The following is a 27,740-nucleotide window of genomic DNA, read 5'->3' on the forward strand; positions in this document are numbered from 1 at the left end:
TCTTTGTATACGTAAAGATGTGCGTACCAAAAACTGAATGGACGGACTGCTATTTTTAGTGCAGTAGAAGCATACTGTGTACCTTGGCTTTAAAAAGGACAACATAAATGCACCATAAAGGAGTTTTGCATATTACCAGTAGCTTTGAATGTAAAACAAGTGTAATTCAAAAAATTTATTGACTGATAATCGTTAATTCTCAAATTATATTTAGCAATCGGCAATGGTTACAGCAACATGCTGAAGAGTAAATGAAGAGTTTGTTTCCAAAACGCAATAAATCCATTTTGACTAATTTGGGTAAAAATGTGTTTTCTATACCAAGAAAGTGACAAGAAGAAAACCACTATTTTCTGATACAAACTTTCACTTAGGACATTTATGTTATAATTACATAAAAAAAATGAAAGATTTATTATAAAAACAGATTATTTTTTTCCACAAAATGCAATAAATCCATGACAAGTTTTTTTTCAAAATGCTATAAATCTATTCAATCAATGTATAAATGTGTATTGCGTGTAAGACGTTTCTTCCCCACCACAGACTTTAATTTTGTTTTTGTTTGTTTGTTGATCACCAAGTACAAAGTAGATGAGGAAAATTAGGATTCTGTGTGTATTTAGTGTGCAGCCATTGTTGTTTACAATGCGTGAAATGGTGCGCTGTGATTGGTTAAGCGAATTTATTGCATTCTGCAGAGAAGGAGGACTGGAGTTTGTTGCGGTTTCGAAAAAAGGGAGAAAAGATGACAGAATAACACGGAGGATATCGGATTTTGCATAAATGAAGAATTGACTTTTTAATACTCACCTGATACAATACTGATTTTGGCGGTGATAATTTTTTTTAAATGCCGTTTATCGCGTTTTGGAACCAATCTCTTCAAATAATTACCAAAATTAAAGTGACCATGAAATTAAAATTAAAAACTTACATTATATATAAAACTTAAAATTTGTGGAATATTGTAGTGTTTTATAAAAATGAATAATATGCACACTTTAAAAAAAAATCATTTTATATAAAAAACGTCAACCTCTTACCTTCTTTGAAATGACTTCCTGTCATGAGGAATGGCACAAGGGCGGGGCTATCGGAGACTTGGAAAAGATAGTCACAATTAGCAACATGGCCCAACTTCGAGCAATCCAACCGATTATCGATGGACGAAATCAAAGTCCCGCACCACTTTTTTAATATTTCAGAAGTTGTTTAAATTGGATATACATCACAATACGGAAAAGAAGACAATCGCTACTTTTGGTGACTTTAAATTTTGGGGGGTTAAACTCTTATGGGCGGTTTCGCGGACAGGGATTAGACTAGTCCTAGACTTAAACACTTTTAAGAGCTCTCCAAACTGAAAACAACTTGCACTTACATATATTCAAATACATCAGGGCCCTTTGTTTTACCTCAAAATGCACACAGGTAATGTTTTTAGTAAGGCATGTTTGTTAAAACTACTTATATTTCCTAATTAAACTAAGACCTAGTCCTGGATTAAGCTAATCCTGGTCCGGGAAACTGCCCCTTAGTATTGGCCTTTCTGTGACATGATGGATCTAAGAGCTGCTGTCTTACCAAGATCAGTAGCAGACCTTTCAATCAGTGCTATTTTTGTGGAGGCACTGACCCCATTATTGTGGTACGGAGACAGCTACACGCTGGTTTAAATTGCCTCTATGCTGTGCAGATATTTCAGGACGTGCCAGCCTGTGGAGGAGGTCAAGGAAACTCCCAACTTAATCTGCCCAGACGGAGAAGTGCAGACAACAAGACCCCGTCCTGCAGCGAGAGACCCCTCACTCTCTTCCATACCCCTACAATATCAGATCAAGACAAAGGTAATGGTAAATTCCTTGGGATTAAAATTATGCTTTTATTATTTAGGGCTTACAAGAAAATATATCATATATGGACTAGAATATTTTTTATAAACCATTTATTTTAATGCATCTGGTAGACGCTTTTATCCAAAGCGTCACATCTATCTTTTGCTGGATTCCATAGGAGCTTAAGCTATAAACTATTTTACATTGCTCTGGGCATCAGGTTAGCTGTTAAAAACACATTAGCGCTACAAATAAAAATGTAATTAAATATTAAAGTAGATTAATGTTTCAATTTGGCACAGACACCGACTGCTACAGAATACACATATCTCAGCATCAACCGCTGCTGGGCATGTGACAAACAAACTTCCTCACAAACACAGCACAATCTGTATGTGTCACTTATACAGTAATTAAAAACTTGGAAGGGCATATATTATGCAAAATCCACTTTTACAAGGTTTGGACATAAATGTGTGTTTGAACACAACAACCCTACAATGAAAAAAACACCCCCTCTTTCCTTTTTAATCCCTATTAAACCAGAGCAGTCTCAATAGACATGCAGTTTTGATTATCTTGTTAATGTGATGTCACACGGATGAATCCTCGCCCATGGCCACTGACTGATTGGTTAATTTTATCCAAAAGCTTTTCTAAATGTTTTTGTTAGCATGTTGAAGCTCTAATGCAGATAAATATACTATTGTCCCAGACTGTATTCACAGCAATCAGATCTATTTTTAACCGAAAAAACAACAACACTGACTGTCTGTCGGTAAGGGAGTGAGGGAAGTAGTTCATTTGCATTGAAAGGTACACACACGAATACTGTGTATTTTTTGCTTTTACCCATATATGATCATTTTGGACATTCTAGGCAAACCTGAGACTTAGACTATGTTTACATTAATGAGTTTACCTTTTAAAACGCATTACTTTTGCCACGTTTACGACTTTCATTTACATGACGCCACCGTTTTCGACCCTCATAAACGGAGTCGTTCGTAAACGCTGAAGACCCTGTTTTAGTTTGAGAACTCCGGGATTGCGCTGCAGTGTAAATGAACGAAGACGGAGTCTTATGTAAACGAACAGCTGATGTTAACGTGACAGCGCATCATTTTCAAAGTAATTTTTTTTTATGGTTTTGCCAAAAATAGTAAACATCTACCAACCAGCTATTAAAAACGCTATATTAGATTGTTTTACATGTATCCTTATAGATAGGCTAATGTCTGTTTTATATTTATGTTTGAGTATTGTTGCGTTTGAATATTGTTGTAATGTTGTTTATGTTTTGTTTAAATTTAGTTAGCTTATTACGAAAGATAGACTGTAATTTTAAACGCCATATAGGGCGTTGCAAAGGCCAATATGAAGCGAGAATTGTAATGGGTCAGACATTATTTTATTAGTTTAATTGAAGTTTTGTTTGCTACTTTAAAATGAATTTCATTTCATATAATTTGTCTCTTAATTTTAATTGATGTTTTGTTGATAAGTTTTGTAAATATAAATTAATAAAAACAATAAAATCAACGTCATATTAATATTTAATGCTGGTTTAGCCGATTGCGCTTTTTGCTATTTCTGTGTTGCTAGCAGAGGATGTGCACACTTTTAAAAATGAACGTCATATTAATTTTTATTAATTAATCGCACACTGAACAGCGACAGGTACTGTTCGCTTGAATGCCTCCTTTTTAAATCATAAAGACCTTTCTGTGTGGTTTATAACATCAAAATTAACCTATTAATCATATTAATATGTTGTAGGGGGGAGCTAGAACAATATAATACTTTCCTGAACACATTTTTATTGGTTCAAAAAAAGTGTCTGTTGTAGTTGCCGGCAAAGGATCCAGGTATACATTTTTGTCAATATCCCACACCCCTAGGCTGCATAAATGCGCAAAGGTAAGCTATTATTAGAGTAATAAGTTATTTTACACTTTTATGCGCATGCCCAGTTACGTGATTGGTCATGTTTCATGTGTTTATGGTCGTGTATAGTGTGGATGAAGATTTTTAAAATGCCGTTTTAAAACGCAAATGCAATGTAAACAGGGCCTCATATTACATCTTGTAAAAATGGGCATAAAATGTGCCCTTTAAAATCCAAGTCACCCTTTAAAATAGTTCCAACCAGACCCTAGCTTAGACACATGATGGAAAAATCACATTCGCATATAAGCATAACCTTTCATAATAACAGTAATTTTTTGGGGTTTTCCCTCTACAGTAGAAAAGAGGAACAGTGTGGTCGTAAACTCCAGTACGGAAGTCCAGACGGTCAACTGTAACAGCACACACAACTGGACCCGACTCAACAGTCTGCCCACGGGATGCCAAGATGATCCTCAGCTGCCCAAACAAAATCGGCCTACTTCACTGTAAGTGCACTCGCTTTAAAGAGGATATATTCTATTTTTAACCATAGTTACTCAAGAATCCTTTCACCACAACGGTAGTAATTGACTTTTTCTCTCTCTAATCCCTCAAGTGTTGCTGCTACATGCAAATTACCTGTTGTGACTGGCAAACCTATTTACACGTAAAATGAAATGCAAAACAGCGGCCTTAAAATGTGTTTTTAAAAGATTTAACTCATTGAGACACTCGAAAAATCTAAATGTTGATTTTGAGGTCAGGACTTAAATGTACATCATCCACTTGAGCATCTCAACTAAGTGCTATATCACGTATAAACTGTAGGATCTAAAGGTGTGTGCATTGTAAAATCCAGTTATTTATCGTTGTGACATTCCCTTCTCAAAGCAGACACGCATGCAAATGCAAAAACAAATATACTCTTTCACATAGGGCATAAAAATATGTTTTTCCTGGAACATCTACATTTTCTCAAACAATATGCAATCATTGCTCTAAACCTCTCACTGTCTCTGATGGATATTTTTTGAGCTATTTTCTTGGGGTTTATTTTTAAGGCCCCTTAGTTGTGGGAGAAAATAGGGTTGTCACAATGTGTAAAACCAAAGACAATGCAAAATGGCCACTCAGTCGCTATGTTCGGAAGAACTTCAGTTCAGTGAATCCAACTCACTCCTTTGCATTTTTTTTTTTTTTTTGGAAAGGTATTATGCAGATCAGTTTCTAAGAAATGATACTTGACTGACTGTGCTGAGGTCAGATTAAATCAAATCAAGTTTATTTATACAGCTCTTTTTTGCAATGTTCCATTGCTTCTGAAAACCAAAATCACAGAAACCAAGAAGACAAATTAATACATTTTAAATGATATGATAAATTGTTAAACTTAACAGAGATGGCAAAAAAGTGTTTGTTTGGATGCACAGGAAAGCTTATGGTGAAGGTTTACAATTATATTTATTTTAAGGAAACTGTCAGGTTCGATTGTGCAGCAAATGACCGATTTGGTGCCTGATTGAAGCTATAACATCAAGCTGCTATATAGAGAATAAACTGCTTTGTGGAATCTAACTGAGCTGGAAGTTTTCACGGAAATTAGGCCACTGGGCAGATAAGTGCCCAATTAAATAGAGGAAAAGATGAATAAAGAAATCTATTTCATATCATTCCTGTTGCTTCTTAGTTGGCATGAGGATAAGCATCTGGCTGGGGCTGGGACAGCAGATCTCGGAGAAAAATCAAACTGAAAGACTTAACTAATGTAACATAACAATCTCTTAAGCGATTTGAATTGTAAAAACATAAGACTAAGTGCATGATATGGTAAAGAGATGGGTCTTAAGATTTGAACTGAGAGAGTGTGTCTGCCTCCCAGACAACACTGGGAAGACTACTCCAAAGTTTGGGTGCTAGATAGGAAAATAGATAAATAGGAAAATGATAGATCAACCCCTGCTTGATCAAATGGCCGGAGTTTTGAGAACGTAGTGAACATGAAGGACTATAATGTGATATGAGATCACTCAGATACTAAACCATTCAGGGCCTTATAGGTCATCATTATTAAAGTTCACACAATGTTTGAAGGAACCAATGCATAGTTGACAGAACCGGGCTAATGTTTTTTGGTTTTGTGAGAACTCTTGCTGCTGCATTTTGGACAAACTGAAGTTTCTGTATTAAACCTACAGGACAGCTACCTATAGGTAATTGCAATAATCTAGTCTAGATGTCATGAATGCATTAATTAACATTTGGGTGTTTGACCTAGAGAGGGCATGTTGTAGTTTTGATATATATATACCGATATATATATATATATATATATATATATATATATATATATATATATATATATATATATATATATATATATATATATATATTTTTTTTTAAGATAAAAACATGGTTTTGCAAATATTTTAAACATGGGACTGCTGTAAAACATGACACCTAGATTCCATGCTTTAAAGAACATCCAAAAAAGCAGAGGTCCAAGTACTGAGCCCTGTGGCACTCCGTGCTCTACTTATGAATAGAGTTGTGAGAAGACCTCCTTTTCAGGTATTTTTGAAATAAACCTGCAAGCTTGCATAATAGCAGTGTTTTCTAAGGCAAGCCATTACTGATCCTCATGTATATGGTTAGAAATTTTAACAAAACCAAATTAACCTTAGGTGTTAAACTACAATGTGAAGTTCATGATGCAAAGTTTGAGTTTTTAAATCAAGTAGTTTTCGGTTAAAAGTGTAATATATTAATAAAAGTAGACTTTTGCGCCTTTAAAGGAACAGTATGTAGGATTGTGGCTAAAACTGGTACTGCAATCACACAACTGGTGGCCAATACACAACATGACAACATAAACATCAGTTGAGGGCTGCAACTCCACTTTTTAAATGACAATATCCTGGCCGGACCACTGTTGTCAGTGATATAAGTATTTGAAATGAAAATGATTTCTTAATGTCTAGTGACATATCAGGGCCATTTTATGATTAATTGATATAAATTTCTTACATACTCTGTTCCTTTAAGTAACCACCTAGAACACTGTGGCAGTGTATTTTGCTGGGAAAGCATTACTTACATTCCTTTGGTAACATGTAAAAATTTAGTTAATTTAATTTTTATTTTTAAACAACAGTATGTATATTTTTAACTGTTGTTTACTTTAAAGTAGACAGCATTTGTATTCCTGTTTGTTGCGTTTTGTTACGTTTTTACTTTTCTTTTTCTTCAGGGTCAAATGTGCAGGTTGTTAAATTGTACGCCTAACTACCTGCTGATACAATCTGCATTCTATACCAGTGCCTTAGGCTGGTAACAGTCTTTGTTGACTTTGAGGTTTTATTATGGGAACGGAAATTATGAGCCACAGCAACTCTCACATTCTCATAATTTCCTGCCCACATATTGGTTGTTAAGAGTCATGACTGCTGAGACCTGGTCATGACTGCTACTTTCAGCTGGTGTGCCCCAAGGCTCTGTCCACGGCACTCTCTCAGTCTCATCCTTCAATTAGTAAAACACCCATATTTCACATCAGAGGACCAAACTTACATGGTTTAGGTTTATCAGGGTAGTAAAAAAAAATGGATTTTCCAGCATCATATTTCACACCTGACTAAAACACAAAAGAATATACGTAATCTGAATCAAATGGAGAACTGGGTATCAAAATCCAATATATAATTACTAAGAATGTATAATTTAGGTGTATTTAATTAAGAGGCCTGTGTGAATTCAGTTATTGTGTTTTTATTTAACTTGACAGATATAATGTTTTATAATGTCAGAAGTTTCACTTTTAATAGAAAAAACAAATGAAAAATGCCAGATTTTAAGTGAGTGATAAGCATTGAATTTCTCACAGTGATAAGGCTTGGCAACGGATTCATGAGGTTTATGTGTTATTTAAAAAGCAGAGGTGTTTTCTCAGAGGAGATGAGGCAGACAGTCCCTTCTCAAAATGAATTTCAATGATAAAATCGATGATACAAAGTTAAACAAATGTTATGAAATATAACTCATTTAAACACGATTTTAAGATTTTTTATGATCTGATCTCAAGTTGTCAACAGGCACTTGCGTGGTTTAGTGTGACTAAAGAAAATAACAGTCCATCTTTGAATAGGAGTCATAGGAGATGAATTTGAGACTAATACCAGGTGTAAACAAGGATGATGAGATTGAATAGTGTGTTAAGCATTCATTTTTTTGTAAAGCAGCACTGCCCAATAGTGACACCGGTGGATAAAGTTTCTTTCCTGTCTCCTGTGAATTAATTGCGATGTCATTGAAGCATGCAGTGAATGTGAGGGGAGGGATAACAGTGGAATTATAGGATTATCTTGTCAATGCTATAACCCTCACTATTATATTCACAGTCCCAAATGGACAGATTAATTACAAAGTAAACAACCGATTCAAATCATCACCTGAATTTAAAAAAGACATGATGAAATATTAAAAGATGGTTGAGTGAGTTGGCTTATGATAACTGGCTAGAGTAAACCTGTGTGTCTGCCAACAATACGACATGTTCAGAAAATTATTTTGACAAGTAACAGCTTAATAACATGTTACAAAAGAAAGCACATAACTGTAACACAAATGTGTATGTTACTGCATTTTTTTTTAGACACTCCGCTTTCAAACAAACAAAAAAAAACCTTTCATCCTACCTTCATTTGTTCTCTTATCACCTCTCAAATTTTCAGCTAAAAGCAGAGATAATTCAATTTTTGTGAAGAGCTTTTGTAAGAGATCAGATTCAGAGCCTGATCAAAACACGCTGTTTTCAGTATTGAGTGAATGCGTCAATATGATAACAGTGTTTAAGTTGGGTAAGATCGCCACCCAGTGGATAGCGGAAATATGAATTTAAGGTAGAAACTCCTCAGGGAATGTTTTCTCTTTATTGACGAGATGACTCAACAATATTTGTTGACATTTATCTGGATATCGCCAATAATTGTGCAATTGTAGACAAATTAAAAACATGATTAAAGACTGTGGTGTTTATTTTCATAAATCAGTACGCAGCAACAGTGGCGCAGTGATACTTACGTAATGCGGTCTGAACCGTGGGGTTACCGGGGTATTTTATCACGGCTTAGAACGCGTTTCAACCAATCAGAATGAAGAACCAGAACTGACCGTTTTATAATCTGCTTTTTTATAGAGCACAAAACAAGAATTGAAAGCGGTTTTTCACTCACTTTCATACGATTTATATTCACCAGATTTTTCAAGTTACATAAAGGCAAAAAAGAAAGATGAAAGTCATCTATATGATATTCTGAAGCCATATAGGCTTTATAGGTGAGAATTTAAGACATTATTTCCTGATAATCCTTTCATCAAAGCTCTCATGTGCATTTGAATGAAGAGGAAAATGTTCAATGAATAATGTCTCACATTTTCACCTGCGTGTCACACAAAGCTATTATATGGCTTCAGAAGATCGCATGAGGCTTTTATGGAGTTTTTGTCTTTTGTGAAGCCTTGACAGATGGGAATGACGTCATTTTTAAATATGCCAAATCACAATTTATTTATACTGTCAAGTAATGAAATGATTAAATATTGATGTACATGTAGCTTATAGATTATAAGGAAGTTTACAAACTTGTGCTAGGCAGCAGTAATACCGTATATGATCTAAATTATTTTTGTGGATAATCCAGATAATCCAGAAAAGCAGAAAATCAAGCTTTGATCCTTTCACCCTTGAAACCTCATGTTGTGTTGAGAGTTAAATGTCTATGATATTAAGAGATTAATAGTCGTGTTTGTGGGGTAGTGTGATAATTCATCTCTGAAGATGAAGGACTGAGGATGATCTGTATTAAGTGTAGCATTTGTGATATATTCATCTTCACAAACCTTACAGGAGGCTTTAAATCAGCGCTGAGCTAGACATTAATAGACAAATGTGTGATCAAATGAATTACGATGAGCAAGACACTAAAAATAATAATGGTGCTTCATTATGCCATAGCAGAACCATTTTTGGCTGAATGGTTGCCTATAGACAAATTAATAATAACATAATTTTTCTATAGGCAACCATTCAGCCAAAAATGGCCCAAGGTAGATAAGCACTGCATCCAGTTTTATAAACAATAACAGAATCGTTGTATTTTGGCTAAATCTCCGTATCTTAACGCATGGATGTTTCAATTATAAAGATTAACTTACATGAGATCATACGGTTCCCATGACAACCCCATAATCTGTGAGTAGATGCTCATCATCAGTTTAGCAGCGAGTGTGTTTGTATGTGACGAATGCTTGGCCATCCGTTACACATCGCGTAATGACCGGATTCATTTGCTCCTGTGCAAATAAAGACTTATGAGGTGTCCACTTATTTATTTATTTATTTGTGCGTTTGTTTGAAAGCATTGATGTGCTTACATGGTGACAGATGCTTGGTTCTGCATTATTAGTACTGCTCATGTTTATTCAAACCTCATGAGACTTCAGAACTCACAGAGCTGTTACTTTTTTAAGCAATCTGACTCACGATGATCACCAACAGATGATAAAATGGGACATTGCATTTTTGACAGGTGACTCTATAAACAATATTCTCTGGATTTATTTGTAGTAATGTACTGCAAGTACACATGAACAAAATATATAACGCTGTGCTAGTAGTTTCTGGATATTTTTATGCAAAAATCTTGCGCCTTTAAAGTGGTTTGCTCACTTTTATCAAACTGAAGCACAGATTTTCTTACCTGCTGTTTTCAGTGTAGTGCATCAACCTGCATAAAATGAGATTAAAATAGACATACAAAGGATACTGTGTTTTTTTAATGACAAAACATGAACAAATTGTCTGTGTTATTGTCACCTGAAAACACTGAATGCTTTTTGAACAGTCATTATAATCTGTCGTGTTGATTGTTTGAAGTATAAGAGCAGTAATTATGTTTAAATACAGGTAATGTCATTATAATGAAATCCACATTCACCATCTCTTTTCTGTCTTTTCAGTCAAAATCCGAAATTTCGTAGCAGCTCGTCGACTAGGTAAGATTGTCCTGTTACTACAACCCGCACTCAAGTTACATAAAATCACCATATTAGACAAATGAAGGCAAAACTACAAATTGACTACATTGTTATTTCTCTCATTGGTTGTTAAGTATGCTGTATTAACACAAATGATCACTAATTGTTTTCCATCTAGTCTGCATGTTTAACTCTTAAAGGAATAGTTCACCCAAAAAATCCTTACAAACATACATAGATGCTACATTGAGCACTTTTGCCGCCATATTGGGAAGGGCAAAACTGCACACGCTTAAACGGAGGTGGTTTTCTGGATAAAATGATAAACTTGTGCTTATGAAGCATTGTAAATAGAAATGTAGATATAATTGTGCTTTTTATCTGGAAAAAACACAGCTCCCATTTACTCCCATTTATTATGTCTCACCCTTCCCAATATGGTGGTGACGTTGACCCACAATTCCAACCTATCCTTTAATTTGTACGACCATATACTGTAGGTTCACTAAATTAGACCCTTTTTGGTTTTAATGCTGTTTGGGCAAACATCATGGGTTTAATCCTATAGATTATAGGAGACAGGGATTAGACTAGTTTTAGACTAAAATAAATGTAATAGCTGTCCAAACTAAAACAACTTGTAGTGACATATCTAAAAATACATCAGTGCCCTTTGTTTTGCCATAAAATGCACACAAGTCATGTTTTTAATAAGGCATGGCTTAAATAAACCCAAAACAGAAGTGCACTTACAGTTCTCACGGACACGTGTTTTATCATTTGGCTATCCTCCAGACATGACGGACCACGTCTTTATCTCATTTCGGCCATGTGCCGCGCGTGCATGCTCGCGGTGTGAAGCGCATCCGCGTTATTCCCCGAGATGTTTTATCAACTGGCTAGTTATTCTCCAGACAGTGACGGTCCGGACCACGTCTTTCTCATTTCGGCCTTGTGGCGTGCGTGCCCGCTTGCGGTGTGAAGAGCGTCCGCGCTATTCTCCGACAAGCACTTTTTTTTGAACGACCTAGTTAAGGTGGTAGGGTATTCCAGCTTAGGCGGGCCGCCCGAACTGAAAAGTGCTGCGTGAAACCCTGGCATGTTTGTTAAAACTAGTTATATTTCCTAATTAAACTAAGGCCTAGTTTTGTTTTAAGATAATCCCTATCTGGGAAAACACCCCATAGAGTATATTTTTGTGTGTCATATATAAAAAAACTGGGTAAAGAACCAGGTATAAAGAATGAGTCTCACGATTACGATTAATTTTTATCCAAAATCACGATGCATTGAGGTCCATCACGATGCTTGCATCCTTATTTTTATATTACTGCACAGGAAAGTCTGTCTCCCTCAGACTTTTACGGTTGTGACTCTTTGTCTTCTTTCTTATCAAAGTCCCACATTAAACCATCGCTCCAGAGGTGTGTGCTTCATTGATATGCCGCGTATTGCTTTGAGACGCAATGTGGCATCTTGAATGTGTCGATTGAGCCCTGTACATATAAAAAACTTTCAACAGCGGTCCAAGTTCAAAAATATAAAATTTGCTTCATTTACTCCTGCACACACACTTTCTCCTCAGAGAGACGGAAAAAGAGAGAGGCGGACGAGAGATGCAAGGCGCAAGCAAGAAAGAGAGATGTGCGCAAACACTGCTTTGATCGATTATTCGTTTTTAAGCATTGATGATATAATCATTCACTATTATATTCAACATCCCTCCCTACGTTATGTAAAATTGAACCTGCATTGTCATTGATGGCAGCCGTCAAAGTCAATTCATGATGTCACACGCAACATGATACTGTCGTTTTATTCCCACTAGAGGGCGCTTACCATTAAAACGTAATTGTTGGTCATTTTTGGCTGCTGGCACAAACAACCTTTATAGTGTTTTTATCGAAAGTCAGGCTCCAAAATTCAGCAGTCGATGCAGCATCTATGTACATTATGTCTATGATTTATACCTTGTTCACACTGTCAGTCCATATCCGGTTTTGGTGCATATCCGATTTGACAGACTCACTGTCCATATTGTGTATCACAACTGTTAAGATCCGATCTGTGCGTCATGAAGCTTTCTGCCATGTTCTGGATTATCTGCACTGTTTCAATCTGACAATCTGCCTCGACGTCTGATGTTTTAGAAACTACATTCCCCAATAAATGGACTTTCCCAAACACCCCTATAATTTCGTCAGAAATGGACCATTCCAAAGTTCGCGCTGGGGTTGCATTTACGTGAAGCGACAGCTTTTGTGGCCGTTCACACGTTTTAAATGTGATTGGATTTCAATTGGATTTGGACTGACAGTGTGAACAAGGTATTCGCCACCCTCATGTTCCAAACCTGATCGACTATCGTGAAACACAAAATATTCAAACTTATGTGTTCTGAGCGAAAAAAAGTTGAACAGGTTTGGAATGACATCATTTTAGTTTTTGGATGAATTATTCCTGTAAGCATGTTTGACTGTCTATATCAGGAACTACAGTAGAATGCAAGTTCCTGTAGGAAACGTGTGAACGCTGCATTACATAAATGTTGGTGTCTGGGTCATGTAGTGCTCTGTATATGTATGTGTGTGTCCGTCGCAGCCCAGTTTCACTCAGCCCCACCTCTCCTCGCTCCCCCTCCTGGCCGATGTTTTCTGCTCCCTCCAGCCCTCAGCTGCCCTCCTCCACCTCCAGTGAATCCCCTAGCATCAGGTGTGTGTCCCGCACCGGTCTGCTTACACCGCTGTCTATAGCACTGAACCCCATTTCTAATCATCAACGGATGTTTAGTCATGGCTGTGCAGCTTCACCCTTTATATCTGAATGTATACACAAGTAAAATCTCTACCTACATTTGCATTCATGCATTTGACAGACACTTTAATCTAAAGTACATTACAAGGTATATACATTACAATATCATTATGTGTGCTCACTGGGACTCAAACCCATGACATTGTATACTGTACAATGCTCTACCAGTTAAGATGCATGAATATTATAGCGTATGAATAAATAATAAATACATTTCATTTCATTTTCAAAACTAGTTGACCCTTACATTTGACTTGTTTTCTGTTGCCAGTCCACCTCCACGAAAAGCTCGTGCACTGTACGCCTGTAAGGCCGAACATGACTCTGAACTGTCATTTATTGCTGGGACCGTCTTTGAAAACGGTGAGTGTCCACCGGGGTGTCTCCGTTTGAACCCACCAGCAGGTGCAGCAGGTGTATTTGGTCGGCTAAGCAGGTTTACCTTAAGCTTTGGTCGATGCATTTGCCTTGTTTTACCTTCTGCCCCTTAACAGAGCTCAACACTTTCACAATGTGACACTTGAATCTCTTAGTAAAACCTCAGCTGTATTTAACAGAGACTTCAGACACTGTAGGGCACTGGCGGCAGGTGACTTCTTTTTTCGAGGGCGCTCGATGCGAAGTTCGTCACAGCATGTATGTAGCCCGTCATTTGTGTGGTTCCTCTTTTTCAAATTATGTGTTCGCCATCGAGAGATCTTGTGTGCATCATGTGTCTTGTCAAAATAAGTGCCTGCTGCAGACATGTCTACAGGGTTTATGATAAAAGAGCGCGTTTGCCAGATACTTGTATAATCTTATGCGTAATCAGAGTTTAATGTTAAGGGAGCGTCTTGCGTGTATTTTGTAAATGTGAGCGTCTCTTTTATAATAAACGGTTTTGACGCGTGTGCAGCAAGCACTTATTTTGACAAAACACGTGATGCACATGGTTCACATGACGCAACAAACACATATTTTGAAAACACAAGCAATACACATGACACTTATTTTGAATTTGGGCCCCTCGTGTGAGCAGTCATGAGCCGCCACTGCTGTAGGGTCTCTTAGGGCAGTGGTTTTCAAACTTTTTCGGCATGCGGCACCCCTTGTATACGCTGCATCCTTACGTGCCCCCCTAAAGAAAATGTATGAGATTAAACGTTTCAAAATTTTATATTTTAATTAAACAAAACATATTAAATTATACAATGTAGTGCTGTTGTTTAGTAGCCTTATTTTTCTGAGGTTTAATTATACAGAATTTATGATAAATTAATTTATTTTATAAAATGTCATAACCAGGGACCCCTGGCACCAACTCAGGGCCCCCAGTTTGAGAACCACAGTGGCCAAATATAAGCAATCCTTATGCTACAGTATTTATATTTACTCTCTGTGGATTCCAGGCTAAAGTCATAATCTAATGATGAGATGAGGAGCATCAAATTTTGATTTATTATATAAATTTCAATCTTTTACATGATCTTACCCCCCAGACAGCAGACGACTCTGGGCCGGATCTGGGCCAAATTCGGCAGGTCCGGAAAGAGAGCCTCATTTATAAAATGCTGCATAGAAACCAGTGATGCGCGGTTACGAGTCATCCAAAAATATTTTTTATGATATTCGGGTCGCGGTCAGTCGGGTCGTTTGAATTAAAGATACCAATTAAACCTTTGTAATTTATATAGTTTACAATAATATGAAGAACACCCTGGTTTCAAGTTTATTGATTTATATAGCACATTTAAAACAGCGCACAGGCTGACCCAAAGTGCTGTACAGAAATGCATAAAAAAGCAAAGATAAGAATAAAATGACCTATAGCAACTAGTTCCTACGTCTATGGCCCAATGACGCTACGATGAGCATTTATTACTTTTAAAAAATGTGGGCCAGGAAGCAGGTCAGGTACAATTATTTTTTTTGTGCAGTCGGAGTTGCGGGCGGGTAGTTGAAAACGTTGATCAGGTTGTTTATACATTGACCCGCGCATCACTGGTAGAAACCATTTTAACTTACGATAATTGATAAAAAATGCGTACGTGTAATTCATAAAACGTATGCACAGAAAACACACGTACCTCTTTTTTTTAGATGGGAAATGTTTAAACACTTTTCGAGCAGCAAGAATGGCTTACATTTCCAAAAAACTGCAGCAATCGGACAAGCAAAAGTGTATATGTCTGCTCAGACTCTGATGTGGCGCTAAGCACTTTTCCACATCAAGAACAGTTATAATTATGGACTCTGCCGTCGATTTTTGCATACGCACCAGTGATGCGTGGGTCAATGTATAACCCACCCGCAACTCGGGCTGCAAAAAATAGGCTATTGTACCCATAGATATGTATAAAGGCTAAATTCCTCGCCCGGGGTGATGGCCAATTGAGTGGAATGTCCGCATTTGGCGGCCATCTTACCACAGGGTGCTCGCTCACTCGTAGCATTGTGTTGTAATGATGCGTGTACTTTTAAATGACCAGAACTTGCTTAATTTTTTACAGATTGAAAATTGAAACACAATGCTACGAGGTAAGATGGCCGCCAGGTGATGCCGTAACATATCTGCCGTAACATATCTAGCCTTTATTATCCATATCTATGATTGTACCCGACCAGCTTCCTGGCCCGTGTTTTTTAAAAGTAGTACTTGTTTAAAATAGTTAATTTGCATCTTTTTTTCAGACAACCCAACCGACCGCGACCCGAATATCATTCAGAGTATTTTTGTATGACTTTTTAGGTGACCGCAGGCACATTTTGGATCAACCTGCGCATCACTGACATGCACACTTTAATATCAAATCTGTGCGTATGCACGCTTTATAAATGAGGCCTCCGGTGCAGATCTGGTCCGGAGTTGGCAGTATTAAAGATATCAAGGTTATATTTTTACATGTTCTTTACTTTATGTAGGATGATTTTATGTAGAAAGCAGTAAATGACAAAAAAGTTTTCACTTCTGAATCCAGAAGACTGTGTGATGCAGTTCAGTCCAGAATTCACACACTCTTTTGTCACATGGCTCACTTCTCTCAGAAGAATTAAACTGTCAGCGTCACCCAGAACCACCTTTTATTTTTATCTTGTGTTACAGTTCATCCGTCAAGGGAACCCGGCTGGTTGGAAGGCACTTTGGATGGGAAAAGAGGGTTAATCCCAGAGAACTATGTGGAGTTTTTCTAGCCGGAAGGGACTTTATTTCAAGGCAATGAGACAGGCGAGGCAGAGAGCCATGTTTTGAAAAGACGTTGAACTTGAAGAGAAATCAAGTTGGTATGCCTGGGCGAGCTCGTGTGATACTATGGGTTTTTGGCAACTGGCACTCCCTAGTGTGTCTTTATTCTGCATACCCCACAATTAAATAAGTGTAATAACAATAAGGTAAAAGGGGAGAAATAAATCTTGGGACCAAGCTGCTGTTTCCTAAACCATAATCTTTTTAAATTTACAGCATGGGCTCTTATAGTGAATCATGGACAGCATTATCCAGTATGTGTGATGTTTCTATGCAGTCTAAAGCTTTTTTGAATGTTTTTATTTTTTTTAAGATGCTTTTATTTGTTTTGTTTAGAACTACTAAAAGCTGTACCTGTTAACTGGGGAGAAAAATGTTGCACTCTTTTGTATTTCAGGAAGCAATTTAACGCAATTTCCATTTTTCAGCTTTTTTAGCATGTAATGTAAAATGTTGATTTAACGTCATATGTAAAGCACTCTTATTTATGATGCATTATTTCTAAAGAGATTTGTGTTCTGGAGTGTATTAACATTGTAAATACGTGACATTTGATAAGGTATAATTTTTTGTAAAATGTGAAATATATTTTTATTGTAGCATACTAACTTAATTGTTTGTTTTTTTAATCCCAATCGAGCTTACATATTTTTTAAAAAAGAAAATCATGTTAAAAAACAATTCTGAGCCTCAATATTCTATAGGATATCAAATGTAAATGTTGTTTAGATTTTTCTATTAAATAAAGAGTTGATCGCTCAATTTTCATTTAAATACATATTGATGTCCATTTTATTTTTTGCAATAAGAAAACTGCAACTATTTGAAGCTGATTTAAGTACATTTGGTTCAGATGAAATCTAAGCATGTAAAAAAGAGCTTTCGAACTACTTTACATTGTATTTTCGTAAAAACAACAGCTTAATAAATGTATGAACTTTACAGAGCGGTTGTATGGCCGAGAGAAAAATAAACCACCGTGATCAAGCTTACATGTGTCGTAATGCATATACAAAGGGACAAAATACCAAACTAGCACATTGATTTCACAGCATAACAAAGACAAGGTTGTCCCTCCAAATGAATTTTATCCAACATTTAATCAAATAAGTGTAAAGATCGACATTGACTACAGGATAGGTATAATACAGAAGTCATACAAAACTATTTTTTTAAACAAATAAACATATATCCTTTACATTGGATTACTTTTACATAGAACTGAAATGCAAACAAACAAAAAGACTTTAATGAAAGCCATATACCAATGAAATATGATTTGCCCTTAATCTTTAAAGATATTATTTGCATGAATTTTTGTACAAAATAAGATTCCCTGTGTCCGAAATCGCATACTGTGACAGGACGTCCTAAATTAGATAAACTACCTACTCATCCACTGTTAAAACAGTACGCTCTATATAGTATTAATATGGGTAGTGTGAATGAAATTTGGACGTACTACATCCCCCATCTTGATGCATGAAATGACGCACGTCATCATAATAATTAATTGACATTAACTTAAATGACATTAAATCTACCCACAAGAGTACTTCCTTATGTATTTGCATTTGAATAGAGCCGTGTTACCACTGTTAACACAATGAATTTGGACATACTAAGTAGGCGATTTCGGATGCAGCGAATATGTCAGGCCAGTATTAGGGTAGTGCAAATTTTCAGGCTCTATATATATATTAGGGCTGGGAAAAGACCAATCCCGATTAATCGCATACAAAACAAAAGTGATTTCTGCACAACATATGAGTGTATGCTGTGTGCAATTATTATGTACATATAAATACACACACATTCATGTATGTATTTAAAAAAAAAACATTTACATGTATATATATATATATATATATATATATTTATATTTTTATATATTCTATATTATATATATATTAAAAAATGTGTATATAAATTTAAAAAATCTGACATGAATATATGTATGTGTGTGTGTGGTTAAATATACACAATAATTACACACAGTACACACACATATACCATGCAAAAAATCACTTCCAATCTGCATGCGATTAATCGCGACCAATCTTTTCCCAGCCCTAATATATATATATAATGACTAGTAAATTTTACAGCATGATACATGAGACCAAAGCCTAAATCTTTATAAAAGAAATAGAAAAGGATAAAATAAAGTACTAAAGTTGGGTATTAAGTGCTACTTTAAAATGTAACTGCTTTAAATACTTTTTTCTTTCATTTTTTTTAAACCTGCGTTGCTTTGGTCACTCTGTTGCACTATACAAAATATACTCAAGCACCCCTCCTGCTTATAACTTTAAGCTTTCATTTTTTAAAACAGCGATTAATCTTATATTTCTCCTATTGATTTATAGAATTTACATTTACATACAACATATAAACACTTCTTCAAAGTGCATTTGCAATTCATCTCTCGACAAAAAAGATATAACTTGTTTTTTTTTTAATAAAATTATTCTGTTGTAAAATGATTTTTATATCAAAGAGGATCTGTTAGCGTAGCTTCATTTAAAAATGATCTATGACTTCCACAAAGAAAAAATAACTTTGTGTTCTCCTGAATTTAAGCAACCTACTTTTTATGGCTCACGGACTCCCTTTGCAAGGCCTACTGTGAACAATTAGAAAATAAATCTTTTAGGGGAAAAAACAGCCTTAGAAAATACACTAAAATATCGTCAGGGAGGATACAGGACATCTACTGTACACTTCATGTTGGTTAAATTAAGCATTGGGAAATGAATGTTAAACTAACAGTGAATGGTAACACTGGTTATGAATGTAAGCTCATTTTCCATCATCAGATCGTATTACAGCACTGTTGATAATACATACAGCCGATGACAAGCAACGGTGTTACTGGGAATTAACTGTCAAGCCTCCCATCACCACTAGAGTTTTAATACTGTACACGGCTGCAGAGGGTCAGGGTGTCACATTGGCGCTGTTATTTGACACCGCAGACTACATATGAACAGCTGGACTTTATCAGATGATCAAATTTAGCTGTATTTTTTTGCAGTTTGGTAGAAGGTCTTTACACAGAAATATGCAGGATACTGCAGAAAGAAAACCAACCAAAAAGCACAAGGCTATAGTTCACCCAAACTGGAAAATGTCCTGCTAAAACCCGCATGCTGTTGCTTTTTGTAATTCATGTTCATGCAGTTGCGTTGATGCATCGTGAAGTTGCTTTAAAAAAAGGGTTGAGGAGCAACAGCAGGCGGATTGGAAACATCAGAACAAATTGACAGATTTTGGGTGATCTATCGCTTTAAGCCGGCAATAAAGCGTAGCTGGTGTGGTTCTCCGAGTAGAGCTACAGGTATAGTCTGGTTTTTACATGTACGCAAGGGTCTGTATAAAATGCATGTGACGCAAATTTCATCATCAGAATAGTATGCGCGCACTGTACGCGCACCAGATTTTTTTGCATGCGTACGTTGCACATGCGCCTACAGGAGAATGTAGTTTGTAGGCCAGGAAATGCTTTGCATTTTGTCGCAATGTGCATGCGTCGAACGTCTGTGTACACATACGAGTCAAATAAACTATACGTTAATTGTGCGCGTACGCGTAAAAAACAGACTATGGGCTTAAGTGTAAAACCATGGAGCGCATGGTGAACCAGTAACAATGAGCAAACACGATTGAGCACAGGATAGACAAATGTTCCACAAAAGAGCATTTGAGGCTTGGCACCGGGACACATGAAAGGCAAAAGTCTAAAAACTCACAGATTTTGAGATTGATGATGAAGAGATTGATGGAAAACTAAAAAGAAAAATGGACGTGATGCACACAGCGTGAATCATTCGATGGATGAATGAACATGCACTAACACAAACTCGCACAAACTAGGGTTGGGGTGGCGCTAAATGCTGGTTATTATGAATGCTGGGCTATTTTAAACCACATCTGATCACAAGGGATGGATGAAAAATCTGACAAATTAACCCTGAATTCAACCTAGCGACCATCATGTCTACAAATTACATCCAAGTGCAACGGGCGATGAATGGTCATTCATTTCATATGAACCTGAGCTACTAATCAGAAAAATAAAAACAAATAAAATCTCATTAATAATTCAATCCTACACATTTTCCAATTTCAGTGGAGCTTGTTTCAAAACAAAAAAAGAGGAACTTAGCGCTCAATGTCTGTTGTGAAACAAATCGGTGGCGTTGCAATGGTGCTTGATTTTGACTTTCAATTGGACATCAAATTCAAAGGGCCTTGTGATTCACAAGGTTTCCACGAATGCCTCTCGAGTGAAGAAACCATCGCAGCCGCTTCAGACACAAGGTGCGACAAGTGTGATGTATCGACACAAATGCACGTCGTACGCCAAGTCGTTGCGTTTAGCCTGAGAAATGGCCGAAGTCGATTCGCAAAGCGCAAAAAAGGCACAATTCCCTTTTTTGATATACCCACCATCATGTAAACATTTCAGCAGTGTACATGCAAAAAAAGCAGATAATATGAATAAAAAGAGGTCTTTGACGTAATCCCCCTGCTTTGACTAGACATTAAAGAGTTTTAACATGAGATAAAGTGTTGAATGTAACTCAGTCCTCGATATCCTCGTTGATCCTCTCCATCTGAAAAGCAAGCTTCACCTCGAGCAGGAGCGACCGTGTCCGTCGCTTCATTCGGGACGGTTGTGGGCGAAGCGGGGTGACGGACTAACGCTGCTAAGGGAGGGCTGTCATCGTTAAGGCATCGTTAGGATCTAAGGCGGTCATTTCTGATGAAACAGAAGTGGCTTGACGCTCCCATCTTTAAATTTTGGTAGCTGGTTGCTGATGATCTCCGCCAGCATTTCAGGAAACTCCACGCTCAGGGATTTATTCACAAACGTGTAGAAGCAGAAGTTGAGGAGGCCTTCCACCATCTGCGGACAGAATCGGCATTTCAGCACAATGAGAGCAACAATGTAACCCAATGACAGCACAGTGAGTACTGTTGGGATACTATATGACACAAATTCACTCAATGCTGACCTAGCTAGTTTATTTAACATGTTAACTAATAAAAGCTGGACTTGGCAATTTGAAACTACTGAAATTAGCACCTATTTACACGTACGAAAGGATGGAGGCGTGTGCTAACTTGCATAGTCATATATATGGTCCGAGCTGTGCGATTGAGTAGAGGCGGAGACTAATTTGCATATTCAAAGATCCACTCGTGCTAAATGAGGGAACTACATTCAAGCACTTTTTCACAGGAAAAACTTTTACATAGGCTAGTTTTAAGTGATGAAATTATCAGCTACATGGAGACGCCCCCTTGAGACGATCTGGCACCACCACAAGTACTTAAAGCATGCAACGCGCCTGGCACGTATTCGTGTCTGTGTTCGCGTGCATGTTTCTGATTGCTAATTGTAAGTAATCCCATCTTACCTCCTGCATGGTGTCCAAGAGCTTTGTCAGCTGGTAAAACCTTTGCCAGTTCTGGCTGGAGTTCTCTTCTCTTTTCACGATGGCTTTGCCAAGCTCCTTGATGTACGACATGCGGATTTCATCGAACACAGCCTGGCTTTTCAGCCCGTCTTTTGGTACTGTAAACGCCAGAAAGTCAGAATGAGACACAGTTGCTGAATAAATGAATAACAGGGGCCACCAATAATGCATCTCTTCAAGAAAAGTTCAAATGCAACAAATAAAAGTGCTTACACTCCAGGGAAGAGCTCCTGGTGTCGTGTTTGACAGGAATGTGTGATCCTAAGCTCATGTGTAATTACTTATTTTTGACTTGCTATAACAAGTTTGACAAAAACACGACATCACCAGAGGACTCGTCTGCACATATTAGACCTTCCTGTCTGAAACTCTTTGTCAACAGACATCACGGTATATTGCAGCAGTTTTCGCAAACCCTTGTATTTTTAAGCTCTAACACAGACTTGAAGCATACAAATGTTATTAGAAAATTGTAAATTACTAATTGAAAAATATCCAGATTTTAAACTTTATAAACTATAATGCTGTGTTCACACCAGCCGCGTTAGAGGCGTCAAGCGATGTCGATGTAAAGTCAATGTTAAGACGCGTTGACGCGTGTCTGGAGGTCTCGCGGTGCGAATTAGGCATTTAGTGTGGCGCTATAGACGCGATTCCGCCTCATTCTCGCGTCTAGTTCGCGCGAATGCCCCGAATAGAGCGTCTAGTGCGATACGCGCATACCGCACTAGACGCTCTATTCGGGGCATTCGCGCGAACTAGATGCGTGAATGAGGCACGTCTTAACATTGACTTTACATTGACATCGCTTGACGCCTCTAACGCGGCTGCTTTTTGTGCATTTTGCGTTTGGCGCAAATTTGTGGCTGCGGCCCGAGTTGAAAATTTTGAATTTTAGCGGATTTTTGCACCGCGTTAACCAATCAGGAGCCTGCTTGCTGCACGATTAACATCAGCCATCTTGCAAACAGACAACCGCATAGCAGATTTTACCTCTGATGCGTGTCAAATGCTTGCTTTTTCCGCCCGTCTACTTTGCTTTAGTCGCGCAAATGCATTCAAAATGTTCAAGGGGCAAACTAAACACGGTATACGCAATTTTGACGCCTCAAATGTGGCTGGTGTGAACCCACGGCCATAACTAGCTTCCGCTAACAACGCCATCTTGGACTTATGTAATTCACTGTGCAATGTGCCAATGTCAACCAACACTAACTATGCTAAAACTCTCACGTTAATCGTGTTTGTACAAGGTGCCGTTGTTACCGGAAGCTAGTTATTATATATTTATAAAGATTGAAATATGGTTATTTTTCTTACAAAATCACATCGATTACCCCATTGGAGCCATGTGGATTACTTCTGTGAAGGACGGATGCACTTTTTTGGGGTTTAAAGTCAGAAGTTGTTCGCTGATCCCTTTTTTCCCATTATAAACTTGGAAGAGCATTTACTAAAATAACTCAAAATGTGTTAATCTGAAAGATGTTGAACATAGGGCTGCAACGATTAATCGCGTGTCCGATTAAAAATGCCTCTGAAATCGATTCAGAATCGATTTTAAAACTATTCTGTGTTTCATGCGCAGCTTGTGCGTGTACTACGGCATTTGATCAGTAGGAAGTCCTTATCAATCTAAAATCATTATAAGTCGGAGTCGTTTATAACGTGCATTTAAAAAAGCAACACTCATTAAACAAAATCATTCAAAATATTCTTTATTATCATGAAAATACCTGAAACAATTTAAAGAACGTGATATAAATATTCCCATAGATATTTGCTGGAATAGGATTTGTAATGCTACTTCTTCTGTGGTTTTGGGATGTGCCGGAATTTCACCGTAATTCATTAAAATTAATTAATTGAGAAAACGCACATTTGCATGATTAATCGTGACAGCTAGCCTGGGTTTCCCCAATGCTGCCTTGCGCGCAAACTTATTCACGCTGCAAGTCTAGCATGGAAACTATGGCCATTTTTTGCCCCTGAAATAGGGAACCAACACAGAATGGGGAGTGGGCAACAAGACGATGACGACGTCTATGCGAGACACCGAAGCAGTTTTGTTATTTGTTATAACACGGCAACAGACGCGAAGTTACTTTTTAATGCAGCCTTAAATAGAGTTCTAAGTAGTTTTAAATGCAAGTTTATTTTAAAAAAGAGCAACTTTTGGCATTAAACAATTTCATATCCAAGAAGGATGTTTGTATATGGCAAGACATGATAGCCTTAGAGTTTTATAGGACCAACCTGCTAGGCATTGTCGTCTACAAAGTACAATTAAAGGTGCAGTGTGTAAATTTTAGCGGCATCTAGTGGTGAGGTTGCGAATTGCAACCAACGCTCACTCCACCGTTCACCGAAACGCACAGAGAAGCTACGGTAGCTGCCACAGGACAAACATGTCATCGTTGGAGACAAATTAATAAAAAAAAAGTTTGTCCATTAAGAGTTGTTGTAGAAACATGGCGGCACAAAATGGCGACCCGCGGTGTATGTAGATAAAAACAACTCATTCTAAAGGTAATAAAAACATAACGGTTCATTATGAAAGGTCTTTATACACCACTGATAATGTAGTTTTGTATATAATATTGCATTTCTGTCAAGAGATTCTTCTTAAAGTTACACACTGCACCTTTAACTTATAAATGGTAAGTCGTATTTATTAATATCATAATATCATTATTCCTGTACTGTGGTTGTCACAGTGCCACTAGATTGTGTTGCTTTTCAATATCAATATACAGCTACCGGTTTAGTTGCATAGCTTTCAGCTGTGTGCACACGAACCGATAAAAGTTGTTTACGTTTAAATTGATGTCGCTCTACATACGTCATCTGGCATAATTAAAATGAGTGGCTATGAACTACGTACAGACACATTTAATAGACATTCGTACCACCCAATAAACGGCTCTGGGCATTCGTAAACCACGTCTCAAATACGAGAAAATTAGCATATGGTTCCCAGACCACGTCTCATTCTCTATGATATTGGTCTGGTGTTAGCCAGACTACGTGACAGCCCTAGATGGACATAAGTATCTGAAATTGCTTGAGGATGAGTAAATCATGGATTATTTTAATATTTGGCTGAAGTATCGCTCTAAGTCACGACTGCTGTGCAAACTGCACGGGCCAAAAGTAAAGTAAATCACCCAGGAGATATTTGCCAATGCCCAGCCCTGCCTGCGTCACGCCCTCCTGGCTATGACCCAAAGTGAACTTGAGTTTCTGGGCATTGTGATTCTGAAAGCGCGAAAGTCATATGAGGCACATTCACGACCAAAAACTCAAGTTCAGTCAATTGCTCACAATATGTTTCTCATTTTCACCCAAGTTGTCGGAAAGTGTGCAGAAGTGAAGGGAATGTGTTTCATGTAATGGCAGTATCCCCGGTGACTCTATCAGCTTGGGATTTGTGCCCTCGGGACGTTGGATCTCAGCCCAGGCAAACACTCAAGTTAACCTACACGAAACGCTGCAGATTTGAATAGTCTCTGTGGAATTACATCCCTGTTCTCTTATTGGATTTCGACACCGCAAGATCTGACACACAGAAGCTGTAGTTCATCAGAAAGTTTGAAAATAAACATTGTGTTACTACTTACTGAATACTGTGAAGTGTACACTATGCTGCTTATTTATGCATTATTTTCGACAAACGTTTCAATGAACGGAAATACGCTTTTGGTGAAATAGCATAGTCCAATCATCTAGGAAAATATTTGCATTTTGATTTGATTTAGCTAGTTTTATCAAATAAATATTTATATCAGAAAGCAATATCAAGTTACAGTTTGAAGTGAAGTCTCCTTACTGCATTTATGTCTCTTAGGTTTTAGTATACAGATATTTGTGCATACTAAATAATAGCACAGGTACTATAGCAGTATGTTTTTCGATTCATGCCGTACCCCCCCCCCCAAAAAAAAACAAACAAACAAAAAAAACATTTCACTTCAGATTCATTTGAAATTGTTATGTAGAAAAAACTAAATGGAAGCCGCGATATTGCTTCAGAAATAAACACCATTTTCATTTCGTTAAGAGGCAATTGAGGTGCATCCATATGCAACCTTTTCCTGTATCGTTCTGGGCTTTGAAAAAGACAAAATAAAGGAAAAACGCTTTTATGAGCCAATTAAACCAAATCGCCAGAGTTTGTGATGCATTAACAGGAATCAGACTGCAGAGAATGACTTTTCCTGAAGAACAGAACATTACACATGATCAGACAAAAAACACAGTTTGTGTAAAGATTTACAAAAGACGTTTTTGGAAGTGACACAACTTGTAAGCAATAGTACAGACAAGGGGTGATAGGGTGAAGAATTAAGACCCCCAGATTCATTAAAGGATCACTTCAGTGAAGTTTTTAACATGTAAATGGTCTATTAGACAAATCACATTCTATGACTCAATAAATTTGGCCTCATGATCTCACAAACTGAATGCAATTTGATGACGTAAAAAACACAAGGATGCTTATATTTGCATATTTAAAAGCATATTAGATTATTATAAAATGAATAATTGCTGTGCTTATTTGATTCTCTAACAATAATCATCTGAGAGCTTGCATATCAGTTATATAAAGCCTGAAAGATGGGATCGGTATCGGTGTTGACAAGAAATCGGTGGTTGGTATCGGCTGGCAAATTCTTGATCATATCTTCAGTATCTCTAATACACCCTAAAAAAATGCTGAGTTGTTTTTAACCAATGCTGGATAAGTATTGAGAAATAGGGCCCTATGAAATCAGTTTTAATTTCTCCCAATTATTGTTTAATATATTCTCATTTTTCTCGATTCTGCATTTAATGGTTAAATTATATTACAGTAATCAAAAAGCATATTTTATCAACTAAAAACATTATCCGAATACAATTTAACAACATATTGGCCAATCCTCTAATAGCTAGGGATGCAACAAAGTTAGTCCACGGTTCAAAACATACCTCTAATTTTAACCACGGTTTCGGTTCGGTTCTGACAGCTTGGCCCATTAAAGTATTTTTTACATTATTTTATGCTTAGGTGACAGGAGGAGTGAGATGTTAAGAAGGAAAAAAACTGGTTTTAATTGCAATTCTCTTTCTGTAAGAAAATGCAAAAATCTACTTGTACCTATTACTAGTGTATTGAACAAAATAATATAAGATATATCAATTATTTGGACAGAAAAAATGTGAGAGAAAAAAAAAAAGGAATTCAGATGCATGTTTTGAATTATGGAGGTCGTACCAAACAGAATTGTATTTTATTTGATAGTGCGGAAAACACGGTACTATTTGGCTTCAGTGTACTAAGTAAGTAAATACTAGTAGACTTCTGCAACCCATACCTACTAGAGTTTGCACTGATCACACAAGTCTTCACTCACGGTACATTCACACAGGGGGCGTAAGCGTTAACGCTTCTAATTTACTTTCAATGCGTTGCCG

The 27,740-nt window shown here is 37.1% G+C and overlaps 2 protein-coding genes across 3 annotated transcripts in view; one reads left to right on the top strand and one right to left on the bottom strand.

Moving 5' to 3' along the window:
• LOC129423464 (rho GTPase-activating protein 26) overlaps nt 1–17,789 on the top strand; it is a 96,635-nt gene extending 78,846 nt beyond the window's left edge. The window contains exons 20-25 of the mRNA XM_073871158.1: nt 1,700–1,850; nt 4,084–4,234; nt 10,743–10,778; nt 13,362–13,472; nt 13,846–13,937; nt 16,657–17,789. Of these exons, the coding sequence (XP_073727259.1) occupies nt 1,700–1,850; nt 4,084–4,234; nt 10,743–10,778; nt 13,362–13,472; nt 13,846–13,937; nt 16,657–16,745 (630 nt within the window). The 3' untranslated portion in view covers nt 16,746–17,789. The remainder of the gene's footprint in view (nt 1–1,699; nt 1,851–4,083; nt 4,235–10,742; nt 10,779–13,361; nt 13,473–13,845; nt 13,938–16,656) is intronic.
• Nucleotides 17,790–17,878: 89 nt separating this feature from the next.
• The window catches only part of LOC129423195 (glucocorticoid receptor), an 80,869-nt gene continuing 71,007 nt past the window's right edge, over nt 17,879–27,740 (bottom strand). For both annotated transcript variants that reach the window (XM_055179414.2, XM_055179413.2), the window contains 2 exons: nt 22,224–22,381; nt 17,879–21,709 (listed from right to left, as the gene is read on the bottom strand). In XM_055179414.2, the coding sequence (XP_055035389.2) occupies nt 21,557–21,709; nt 22,224–22,381 (311 nt within the window). In that variant the 3' untranslated portion in view covers nt 17,879–21,556. The remainder of the gene's footprint in view (nt 21,710–22,223; nt 22,382–27,740) is intronic.

The sequence above is a fragment of the Misgurnus anguillicaudatus genome, chromosome 9 (assembly GCF_027580225.2).
Source record: "Misgurnus anguillicaudatus chromosome 9, ASM2758022v2, whole genome shotgun sequence".
Lineage (NCBI taxonomy): Eukaryota > Metazoa > Chordata > Actinopteri > Cypriniformes > Cobitidae > Misgurnus > Misgurnus anguillicaudatus.